We start from the raw sequence: 12648 nt of genomic DNA, 5'->3' as shown, positions 1-12648 counted from the left end.
AGAATATCACGCGTCAGAGTACAGCAGAGACACATGTGTGGAGGATGAGGGCAGTGTTTCAGGCCATTACTCTGGCAGCAGTGAGGAGGCTCCCGGGGAGGGCGGGCTGTTGCAGGAGTCCGGGGTAAGGTGAGGAGGGGCAGACAGGAATGAAGGCGGCGGGAATGCAGAGGAAGGGCTGGACCTGAGAGCTGCAGAGGAGGCTCCAGTGAGGTCCACTGGTGGAAAAGAATCGCCATGCGATTTGCAGAACACCAGATATTCCTCAGCCTTCACTCTTCCCACCCCAGTCTGGTATATTGCACCATTTGTTTAAAAAAAAAAAAAATTCCCCAAGACCCTTTTCTCTAGCTTTCTTCCTTATTTTTCATGGTCTCTTCTTAGAAGGGGGGCAGTCACACCGCGGTGGGAGGCCCTTCCTGCCTGACCCTTACCGTGCGGGGTACCGTTCCTGTCACCATCGCCAGGATCAGGCTGGCCCTTACAGTGAAAGGAAATCTTCCAAGGCCCAAGGAGGCAAGAGGCCTTCAAGTCGCCTCCTGCTCAGCAAAGGGGTTGCTCAGCAGGCCGGGGTTCCTGGTCCACCCCAGGTCCCTGGTTTGCCCACCTCCGATGGCGGCCTTCGCTGGCAGTGTGGGCGCCTCTGGGGAGCCAGCTCCATCTCAGCGCCTTTAGAACCTCATCTCTTCCACGTCCCCGGCCTTCCTCCCCTTCCAGGCTGCTGTCCCTGCCGGGGTCCAGATAGTGTCCGAGGGCCGGCGGTTCGACGGCGGGCCCGGGGTTCAGCCTCCCGGCCTCCCTCGTCCCCGACTCTCCTTTCTTCCGAGAGGGCGCGGGGTCCGGGGCCAAAGCGCCGCTCTTGGGATTCTCCTGGACTCGGAGGTGCCCCAGGCGGGCGCAGCTCTGCCCCGCGGGGTGCCAACCTCGGCGGGCAAGGTCCGTGAGTCACCGCCTGTAACCCAACACCAGGCCTCCCTGCCCCCTCCCCCAGCTCCGGCCGCCAGGCCGCGGCGACACCTACAAGAAAATGAAGGGGCGCCTGGGCCCGCGGCGCCCCCGGCCGGATGGCGAGCAGGTCCCGGCGGCCCCCGGCTCGCGGCGCTCTAGCTTCCCTGGCCCCGGGGCTCGGTCAGCCGCAACCGCCGTCCCGGCGCGAGCAGGAATCCAGGCCGAGCGGCCGGAGCCGGAGCCCCGAGGCGGCGGAGGGCCCGCGATAGCTGCGACTGGCGAGCCCTAGAGCGCCCGGGGAGGGGGCGCCCAGCTTGGAATTTCCCGGTCCCCTCCGGCCCAGCGAGGACAAAGCCCCCCTGGCCGCCGCCGCCGCCGCCGTGGCCTACGCCGCGCCGCACAAAGAGCGAGTCGCGACACGCTCCCATCCCCCTCCCAGCTCACAGCGGCCCCGGCCCGGGGTGGCTGCAGGGAGGTGGGGGAAGCCCTAGCTGCACCGCCCCTCGCTCCCCCTCCCCCGGGGCAGCGCGAGCGCCGTCCCCGCCCTCGCCCCGTCTGCGCGTCCTCCAGGGGAGGGGTTGGGGGGCGCGGCGCCCCACATAACACTCCCCCTTCTGCGCTCCGAGCCACCCTCTCCCCTCCTTCCTGCAAACACCACCGCCTCCCCTGCCACAGCCGCCACCTCGCCCGAAGCTCCACAGTTCGCCGCGGCCGGGGGGCGGTGCGCGGACCGTGCGCGCCGCGGGCGCCAGATGTGCAGTCCCCGCCGCCGCCAGTGACCGAGCCGCAGCCCGAGCGGGATCGGGCCGCCTCCCTGATGCTGCGGGGGCGACCTTGAGCGTACCGCGGCTTCCCTTAGTGGGGACCACGACAACCCAGCGCTGTGCCCGGTGTTGCCCTCTGCAGCCCGGCTCGCCCCGCGCTTGGACATGGAAGGGGCCGCCGCGCCCGTGGCGGGGGACCGCCCCGACTTGGGGCTGGGGGCGCCGGGCTCTCCTCGAGAGGCGGTGGCGGGGGCAACTGCTGCCCCCGCGGCGGCGGCCGCCCCGGAGCCCAGGAAGCCTCACGGGGTGAAGCGGCATCACCACAAGCACAACTTGAAGCACCGCTACGAGCTGCAGGAGACCCTGGGCAAAGGCACCTACGGCAAAGTCAAGAGGGCCACCGAGAGGTTTTCGGGCCGAGTGGTGAGTGGGTCAATCCTGGAGGGTGCGGGGGAAGCTGGCTGGACGGGCTGGGGACCGATGGCGTGCGAGGCGGGGATCTGTGCGCCCTAGGGCTCTCTTGACAGAGAGGGGGCTCATTGGGAAGCCCCGAGACAGACTCCTCACTCTTTCCCTAGCACCCCGTGACTCAGGCGTGTCTCTGTCCTGAAACACTTGTTACATCCTGTCTGCACATATTTTATTTTATTTTTTGGTTTGTTTTAAAAAATTTAATCCCAGCAGCAAAGGAATGTTTTAGATTTGCAAACATTTTGCAGCGTTGGGACGGCCGGGGTCTCCCTCGCAGGCACACATTCAGACCATGCCCCGAAATGCCTTATTTCCACAACTCTCCAAATAACCACATTCCCAGCTAGGAGCTAGCCCCTCAAGTCCCGTGTTTTGTAGGTGTCCCTATCCCCTTGCACCCATCTGCCCGCAGCCCCTTGCTCTGCATCCTCCCACTCAGACTCTGCATTGCCCTGATGATGCTGTGGCTGCAAGGGAGGGCGACTCCTGCCTGTTTTTGAGACAAGGTTAGGGAGCAAAAATAAAGACTACTGCAAGTCTGAGGATTCTAACAGTTTGCATTGTGGCTTTGGGAGGAGTGAAATGTCCAAGGCATGTGTAGCTACACAGATAGCTGTGCTTAGTTGCAGCCGGCTCAATTGCGTTTCAGCTTCTGGTTGCAGGGCTACCAAACTGCTGAAGGGGTCTGGCCCCGCTGCTCTTGTGACAGCTGACACCCTGCCAGGGTCCTGGCACCATTTGCACAGCTACAAGAAGTGCTTTGAGTGCCTTGGGGTCTGTCTGCCTTGTCCCAGCCTTGGTTTGTTGTTATTTTCACTTCTGCAGAACAGGCCCTTGAAATCCACACTGCTTGTGGCTAGAGAGTTGGGTTCAAAGTGACTGACTGTTGCAGAAAGATTTTGTGTGGTGTGTGGCAGAAAATTAACATGGTTCTTTGATTTGAAACAGATCAGATGTATTTTAATCGATTTAGGGCCAAAGTCAGAAACTAGTTATGGGGCTTCTTGTGTGCACTTTTGGGAGTGTTTTGGGGGCTCAGGGTTGCTTATAAACAACAAATGACTGCAGGAAAAAAGGAAAATGAGCTGTCAAATAGCAGCTTAATATTGACATGTTTCTTTTGCATTTGGGCAGGGACAGTTCTGTGAAAAAAATGGGGGTGCCAAGTCAGCAAAGTTCAGTCCCCAAATTCTCAAATATCTGGATACCTGGATAATGTCCTCCCAACCCATTTCTCAGATTCGGTGTTTGAGTCTATATAACTTCATCCCATAACGTTATTTTAAAAAAAAATCTGTTATCAATTAATTGGAAATTTGAGATGTACATTTCTTTTTAAAGCTGGCTCTGTAATAAATTCTACAGCAAGCAAGTAGTTGAGAATTCACTCTGGGCAGGTGCCATTTTTGTAGGATGAAATTGTTACAGGGGCGGGTTGTAGGGGTGGCCTCTGATGAAGGCATTTTCAGGTTTGTGGAAGAAGAGGCTGGGACATGTGCGCTTCATTCATGCTTTTCTTCTGAGGTGATATTCCCCAGGCTGGATGTTGAATAAGCAAAAACTAAGCTTAGCTCCCTGCTCATGTTGTCTTAATAGCTGCTGAAGAATCGCACTGGGAAGGTGGGAAGCAGAATAATGAAAACCAGACGCAGTTCGAGTTGCAGGTTGAGAATGTGAGACTATGAGGGGTTGTTGAAGTGGTAAGGGTGTGCCTGGGGTCTGTGAAGGGACCCCAAAGTCTAAATGCTGGGGCACTGCCTCAGACCCTTCTAAAGAACGAACCCTTGTCTTATGGCAGATGCCTTTCCGAGCGTCAGTGGGACTTCCTGTCAGGCGTTCTTCGAACTGCCTGATCCACAGACTAGGTTAGAGTGAAAGGCATTTGCATCAGTAGGCAGCAGTCCGCCTTTCTCTTTGGGGGATGTCTTTCTCTTATTTGCAGAAACTGAACATTCCGTCAGGATTTAGTCAAGAGGCCGCGAGGGGGCGCCCTGAGAACGAGAGAGGCTTCTTTACCAGCCACAGGTCTGAAGTCCCGCTGTGTTATTGTTCAGCCCTAGTTCAGTTTCCCATTGTGCTATTAATTTCAGCTAAATCACTAGTTTTACCCCAAAATTATATAAAGATTTTAAATCTGGCATCAGACCCACGCCCAGAAACTGGCAGTCTCTAAAATGCTTCATTTATTCACGGGGCTGCTTTCTCCTTGATAGCTAAGCTTATAGAATGTTAGCCAGATCCCTGGGTGAAAACCTTGCATAAAACAGATGGGAAAACTGAGGTTTGGGGAAGGGAAGTCCTCCTTGGCCCCCCTGTCCTCCCCCTGCCGAGCACACTGCTCACGGATGGTGTTAAGAACTTAAGTGAGAAACAGGAATTGTCAAGTGGAGAATTTCCTGTGACTGGCTGAACAGAAAATAACACCAAACACACAAGAAATTGGTCAACGAGTTGTTCTTGCCCATACAGTGCCTGGTGACTCAGAACCTGTTTAAAGCAGCAAGAAATTTTCATCTAAAATATGAACTTGGAGTTTTCTTCTGGTACCGATGATGTGCTAAACATTCATAACTTGCTTTGAAGGTGCAGTTGAGGAGAACTGAAAGGGCGCTATCTTAATTTAGCCTTTTGATCTTTGGGTAGAATTTTGAAGTGATGCTTTATTTTCATTTGCACCAGTGCCTTTTACAGCGTCTCTCAAGAGGAGCAGTGGTTCTAACGTATTTTACTAATGTGAGTGGCCCAAGACAGGTGCCGGGTACGGGGCTCTATGAAATGCTGTGAAATCAACATCCCTGTTGAAAGCAGGGGCTCTTTTCAGAGAGGAGAGAAGTTTCAAAAAAATGAGGATGTGGTGGTTTTTAATTGCATACCTGGAAGGACCTTCCGAATAAAACACAACACAACACAGCATCATTTTCTATGTGCCGCTAAAGGCAGTTCTGAAGAAAAGTGCAGAATGAGATGCTTGGAGTCAGCTGGTGCGACCGTGTGCGCCATCCAGGCATCCTCCTGCAGTCTTGCGGCCTCTGCTAAAGCATGTCCGTGAGACCAGGACTCAGAGTGGCTTGTTTCAGAGATGAACAAGCTCAAAAATGAGGCACTCTTGCAGAAAGGCTAAGAGCCCTGGCTTACATTCAAATCCTTGATCTATCCCCTACTAGCTTTGTGTCTTTTGGCAAGCTATGAGACTTTTTGAAACCTCAGCTTCTTCATCGGTAAAACGAGCTACTAAGAGTACCAACTTCATGGACTTGTGAGAACTGAATACAGTGATCTATATAAAACCTCAAAAGGGGACATTAATCAATTTAGTTCCTCCTTTGAGCAGATTTTTTTTTCTCATCTCGTTTTAGGATTTCATTAGCTTTTAAGACCATGAGAGAGACACAATGCATTGTATCATGCAGAGAGAGATAGAAGAAATAATCAACTTTTCAGAGTAATAAAATAAATATCAAATTAATTAGGGAGGTGTGTCCATAGGAAGGTGAGATAATTAGCCAGATTCAGATAGGATCTGAATGCATTTCTCAAGTCTTGAATTTGGGCCTTGTTTATTGCACAACTTTTGTTTTGATACAGTTTTGGGCAGGCCTGTCGGGTGAGCCTCTGTGTCATAATTCAGCATGCATTTTCTTTGAGCTAAGCTCCCTGGACCTGCGGGCCACACAAAGCATTGCAAAAACAAAAAAAAACCAAACAAAAAACAAACAAAACCACACAATTTTATGTCCTGTGATCACCTCTGTGTCAAGGGGCCAAGTTCGACTTCCTCCCTGTACCAGGTTGTCTCTAGTGAGCAGTAGGTGGTATGGTGTGAGCTGGAGGCAGGGTCCCTGGCAGGGAGTATGGGATGAAGTGGCAGGACTGGTGGTCAGTGTGTGCCCCTCCCCCACAGTCTGCCCTGCTGCCCCCGGCCACTAGAGCATTAGCTTGGGTGATGGGGCATCCTCACCTAGCAAGCCAAGTGTTTTGACCAAAAATGGGTGTTTTAAGCACTGGCCCAAAGCTATTCATAGCCTCCTGCTGGAAAACTGCAAATCAGGGAGGTAAATTAGCAAGCTGGCCTGCCAAGCCAGAGGGTGTGTTGACGTCACATGCATGGTGGCAGAAGTGCCATGTTGCAGCTAAGGCCCAAATCCAGTTTTAGAATGTAAGGGACCATGGCAAACATGTGGTTCAAACTTCTCATCTTCGAGGCGGGACCAATAAGGAGCAGAAGTGTTAAGTGACTTTGTCGAGGTTGCACAGCTGTTGAATGACTGAGCTTGATCTTAGAAACCTGATTCTTGGTTTGGTATTTTTCCATCACTCATTTAATAAATCTTTACTGGAGAAAGATATGGGCCTCACTCTTAAAGAACTTATAATCTAGTAGCAAAGATGAAATGTACTTACAAACATTGAACTAATTCTGTTCAGTTCAACGAAGATTTATTACCATCTGCCATATGCTACTCACCATGTTAAACGCTGAGACATAGAAATGAGTAAGACCCAGGGAGCTTCCAGCCTGGTGAAAGAGAAGGCGGAAGTAGTTACTAGGCATGAGTAACTCTTCCATAGAGGATTCGATTGTTTCAGGTGATTTTCAAGTTGGATGACAGCTCATTGAAGCTTAGCTCATCAAACTGAGTTTGATCCTGGACAGAATCATATTTCTGCTGCTACCATTATTTACTACCAGTTGATATTTTGAGAGCTTGTGGTACCTCGCACTGTGCTAAGTGCTTTAGAGACATTTTCCCTCACTTAACCTTCACAGCAACCCTGTGAGGTGTAAAGTAGTGAGACCCATTTTACAGATGGGGAAAATGACACATAGGGAGGTGAGGTAACTTGCCAAGGGTCAGACAGCTGGATGGTGTCTGACCAGTTTCCAAACGAGTTTGTTTGGAAACCCGTTGCTGCTAGAGGAATTGAGAACCTTCCTTAATGTTGCACAGCTGGTGACCTCTGGATTTGGGTGCGGTTCTTTGCTAATGGTGCCAGAAGAGCAGCCATCCCACCCTTCCGGAAGGGGATCTAGAGGAGGGGCCAGGGCATACTGTGGGATTAGAAAGTGTTCTCCAGCTAATGGGAGGACAAGTGCTATTGAAAATAACCCTTGATTTGGGTTTCAGATGATTGAAATGTGAGGCTTTCCAAGGCATTCATTCACTTGTGTTTGGGGGAAGGTGAATATTCCAGGTGACTTGGAATGCAAGGTTTGTGCTGGGACACAATGGGAGGGCAGGATTAGTAAGGTAGGATGGGGGTAATAATAATAATTGATGCTAATGCAAATAATAGCAACTAATACTTCTTGAGTGCTTATAACATGCTAGGTGCATGTTAACTGATTTAATCCTCATAACAATTCTGCTATCATCCCATTTTCCAGATGAAGAACCTGAAGTCCCAGAGATGTTAACTAGCTTGCTCAAGGTCACAGGCAGCAGCAGAGCCAGGCCTGGACCCGGGCAATGTGAATGCAGAGACCTTGACCTTAACTCTCCCTCTAGAGGTGTCTGAGCTGGGTTCTGATCACAGTGGGCCTTGAGCCCATCAGTTTGGTGTGCTGGCTTGGAGCAGGGAGTTTGTGCAAGAGTTGAGTTGGGAAGATAAGAATCAGAGCCAAGTTAGGGAGATGAGATTTGCCTGCTTCTGGTGAGCCGTCTGTGTTTTGGTCTGTTTGTTGGACCTGGAGGAGCTTGTTTTAATGAATCAGGTCAGGGAGCTCTTCACCTGGACACACACAGAGTTCTTTGTTTCCCAAGCAGCCTCAGACCCTGGAGTCCCTAGGGGGCTTTGAGGGGTAAGCGGGTTCACTTCCCTGCCTGTAGACAAAAATGCCCCCACACCATGCCAGTATGTGTTGATCTTGCTTCCTCCTGGGAAGCAGCAGGAGATAAGGGTTTGAGTCAAGGTATCTTGTGTGTCGCTGTGTCCCGTGTGTCTTGAATCCATCCTGCATAGCTACTTATTGTCAATGCCTCGCGTGGTGCCAAGCACATAGTAGGTCCTCAATAGAGGCTTGTAGGATGGAACTGAAGTGAATACATTGAGTGAGAAAATATCTTGGGAGATGTAGAAGTTGTACGTTATCTTTCCAGACCTCAAGGAACTTCAGATTTGTAGGTAAGGAAAGACAATGGTTGGAAATGAATGGCAGGTTACAGAGTAAAGTCTGAAAAGACAGGCAGACCCTTCTCTGCACGAATTCCCCTTCTGTTACGTTTGCACATGCATTTGTTAGGGAGAGACGTATATCCAGGGTTTGTCAGGTTTCTGGCTGTGGCTTCCTGTCCTCAGTGGCTCCAGAGTCAGACAGCAGAAGTCTCATTTGTCTTTCCCACATGAAAGTCCTGGAGCATCTGTAAGTTATGATTTGTGAAGTATCTGCTTTAAAGCAGAATGCATTTATCATCGTACTGGCCCAGACGACATTGTAGAGTACAGGAATGAGAGGATCCCAGGCCTCAGAGTAGGAGGGGCCGGGCCAGATGACCCACCGTGAATGGAGTCTGGCTGAATTGATAAAATTCCCTGGAAACAGCCCAGGAGCAGCCAGATGTTGGCTTTACAGTGAAACTCTTCGGTAAACTTTTAACTGCATGTGAAAACCAGGGCTGGGCAGTTCCACTTCTAGGTTTACCCAGGAGAAATGCAAACATATGTCCACACAGAAACTTATACACAAACGTCCATAGAGCATTATTATTAATAAAAGCCCCAAAGTGGAAGGAACTGATGAATGGATAAATAAAATGTGGCACGTCCATTTCATTTGTGCAATATTATTTATGATCTATTCCATAATTTTATTTATGGAATATTTTTGGACTGTTATTCAGCAGTAAAAAGAAATGAAGTACTTAATACATGCGACAGCGTGGATGAGCCTTGAAAACATTATGCACAGTGAAGGAAGCCAGACACAAAAGGCCACAGATTCCATTTGTATGTAATGTCCACAAGAGACAGATCCATACAGACAGAGTGTAGATGAGTGGGCCTGGGGGTGGGGCTGGGAGTAAATGGGGAGTAGCTGCTAATGGGTATGGAGTTTTTTGGGGGATGCTGAAAATGTTCTAAAATTGTGATGATGGTTGCACCACTCTGAATGTACTAAAAAACCCTGAATTGTGCACTTTAAATGGGTGAATTGTATAATATGTGAATTACATTTCAATAAAGCTGGTAATAACTTTAAAAAGGAGGGCGCAGGATGGAGAGTGGGAAAGCGGTGGAAGCCTGTATCTCTCAGGCCTCTAAGATTGCAACCTCTGGTTCCACAGAAATCTCACACTCATTTTGTGAAAGAAGCGAAGACAATACCCTGCCAACCATGGTCAACATACAGAGCCCCAGGGCCAGGCTGCCTGTGTACATATGCCAGCCCACCCCTTGATAGCTGTGTGACCTTGGGCTAGTTACTAATTTTTAACCTCTGGATTCTTTGCTGTGGCTCACGATAGTTCTTCTTTTATGGATTGTTGAGAGGAAGCGCCAAAGTGACATAGCTAAGCCTTTTGCCTGGTGCCTGGCATGCAGTAGGTGCACAATAGATGCAGCCAGGGCCATTGCTACTCTACAAGGCACCTTGACGCTAATTTTAAAAAGGCCTCCTCTAGGTGGATACATACGAAAAGGCTTCTGTCCTGGCCAGAAGCAGCCCCTCTCTGACTAGTGGCTCTGTGAGAACGACGTGGGCTGGGGCCCATTCACCTGTGCATTGGCTGGTGCCTTGTACGTGTGTGATCTGCACATCCCTGCTTGGCAGCCCTGGTGGTAGCTTGCTTTCTTCTTCTTCTTAGCTACCACTTGTCAATACTCTGTGGCTGAAGCTTCCCCATAAAAAAGATATAACATCTCCATATTGGGGCTCAACACACCTGCTCTTCTTTTCAATCTAGCAATAAACCAGATAGATGTATTTAATATGTGCTTATTTAATATGTCCAGCACCATAGGGACTTTCAGAGGAGGATATTACAAGTCCTGCCACTGAGATACCTCGAATTTAGTTGGGGCTATTAGATTCAGACATCTGGAATAATCTGAGAACAATGCAATAATCTGAGTATAGAAATGAGGTGTCGAGGCCGGGTGCGTTGGTTCACGCCTGCAATCCCCGGACTTGGGGAGGCCGAGGTGGGTGGATCACCGGAGGTCAGGAGTTTGAGACCAGCCTGGCCAACATGGTGAAACCCCATCTCTACTAAAAGTATAAAAATGCGCCAGACATGGTGGCGCATGCCTGTAATCCCAGCTACGCGGGAGGCTGAGGCAGGAGAATCGCTTGCACCTGTGAGGCAGAGGTTACAGTGAGTCAAGATTGTGCCACTGCACTCCAGTCTGGGTGACAGAGGCAGACTCCATCTCAAAAAAAAAAAAAAAAAAAAAAAAAGAAAAAGAAAAAAGGAATGAGGTGTGGAAAAAGAAATCCCAGCTGTCAAATCAGACAGACCTGGGTTCAAATTCTGTCCTGCTAGCCAGGAGCTAGATGGTCCCAGGTAAGCTGCTCATTTTCTCTGGCTTCTGTTTACTCATCTGGAAAATGCAGCTATGAAATATCCTACCAAGTGTGAAATATCCTACCGAGTGAGATTGCCATCAGAAATAGGATTTGGAAGCTTCCAGCACAGAGCCTGGTGCATAGTAGGTTCTTGAAAACTAGAGCTAATATTACTGTTTCAGGGAGAAGTGCTAGGGTGGAGTACCCAGTGACCTTCTTATCTTGGCTCATGGCTCTTCATGCTTAAAATCCTCCCATGGGTTGCATGGGAACCAAAGTCTGAATTTACCATGTCCTTCGAGGCTCCTGCTTGGGTCTTCAGACCACCACTTCCTTACTCCTTTGTTTCAGCCCCGTGTCTTGTGTCCTTCTGAGCACATGGAGAGTGTGTGTTGGACTATGTGTAGGCTCCATTCTTCCTTGTCTATTAGAAAGGCAGCAGGGCTGCTGTCTGTCTCACTCGTCACTGCAGCCCAGCCTGTAGCCCAGTGCTAGGCATCTAGTGGGTGCTCAGTAAGAATGAATGAATGATCGAATGAACAATTGCGGGAAGAAGCACCAGCAATCCTGAGAAGGGAGAGTTCTGTGAAGGCAGGAGTCATCAGGGAAGGCCCTGGGGCTCCATCCTCCTCCTTGTCTGGATCACGCCTCCCCTTAGCATTGTGTGCACAGCATTGCCCGGTGCTTCTCAGTGACAGCTCTGCACCGCAGCTGGAGAGGCGGCTCAAGCCCATCCCAAACCCATTCCCCACCCTTGGAGGCTGCTCCAGGTGGGTAGTTTTTCAGCTCTCAGTAGCCTCCTTGGGCTACTCCCACACTGGCCCGGCTTCCTTCGGAGAGTCCAGCCCTCCATCTGAGAAGCCCGGGTAATCAGCTCTGCAGAGCCTGCAAGGTTTAGATGCAAAATGCGTCTGCAAGGTTTTCAAAACATTTCTTTCTGGATTGTAAATCAAGTACTTTAAGAATGGTAAACCGGCTGGGGTGCGGAGTTAATGTATGTCTTGAAAAAACACCATCATGATTTGCCTTTTAAATTTGAGAAAAGAATTCCACTTCGCTTAGTTTCATTAGAGATATTGAGATTTCCAGGGGGAAGTGCTAAGAGGAGGCTGTGGTAGGTGTTAGCTCCTTCCTTGGAAGGGCGGGGAATGGTGAATGGCTTAGGGCTCAACTTTCATCTATTTGGCTGAAGGGCAATTTCCGTGTTTAAAAAAGGTAGCCGCTGCTTCTCTTAGTACCTCCAGTGGGACCCCATTCACTTCTGCCTGTGTCAGGCTCCCATTATTCATGTGGCTCAAGGGCCACAAAGATGCTCGATTGCAGCAGGTTCAAACGAAGCCTTGCTGGCTGCTGCCATTTCACCATGAACTAGGCTCAGCTCATGTGCGGTTCACCTCAACTGCCAAAGGTCACTCCTATCCCAGTCTTCTACAGGATCATGGAAGGGAAGTGGACCGTCCAATCTACACATTGAAAAGGGAAGCGGGCGTGGTGGCTCATTCCTGTAATCCCAGCACTTTGAGAGGCCGAGGTGGGTGGATTACTTGAGGTCAGGAGTTTGAGACTAGCCTGACCAACATGGCGAAACCCCGTCTCTACTAAAAATACAAAATTAGCCAGGCACGGTGGCGCACACCAGTACTACTGGTGGCGCAACTACTCAGTAGGCTGAGGCAGGAGAATCACTTGAACCTGGGAGGCGGAGGTTGCAGTGAGCCGAGATCACACCACTGCACTCCAGCCTAGGCAACAGAATGAGTCTCTGCATAAAAAAAAAAAAAAAAAAAAGAAAGAAGAAGAAGAAGAAGAAAAGAGAGAATCTGGAGAAGAAAAAGAAAAGAGATAATCTAGAGCTAGGCTTCCTGGATTTGAAAGAACGTGAACCTCCTGTGTAACCTTGAGATAGTCAGCTGTGACTCGATTTCTTCATCTGTGAAATGGGAGTTGCAGGGTTAACAAATT

General features: G+C 50.1%; 1 protein-coding gene across 1 annotated transcript in view; it reads left to right on the top strand.

The window, feature by feature from the left end:
- The first annotated feature begins 1547 nt into the window (after positions 1–1547).
- The window catches only part of NUAK1 (NUAK family kinase 1), a 76852-nt gene continuing 65751 nt past the window's right edge, over positions 1548–12648 (top strand). The window contains exon 1 of the mRNA XM_050750341.1: positions 1548–2135. Within this exon, the coding sequence (XP_050606298.1) occupies positions 1878–2135 (258 nt within the window). The 5' untranslated portion in view covers positions 1548–1877. The remainder of the gene's footprint in view (positions 2136–12648) is intronic.

Source organism: Macaca thibetana, chromosome 11, assembly GCF_024542745.1.
Source record: "Macaca thibetana thibetana isolate TM-01 chromosome 11, ASM2454274v1, whole genome shotgun sequence".
Classification (NCBI taxonomy): domain Eukaryota; kingdom Metazoa; phylum Chordata; class Mammalia; order Primates; family Cercopithecidae; genus Macaca; species Macaca thibetana.
Note: the sequence above shows the minus strand (reverse complement) of the source record. Positions and strands in the feature narration are given on the sequence as shown.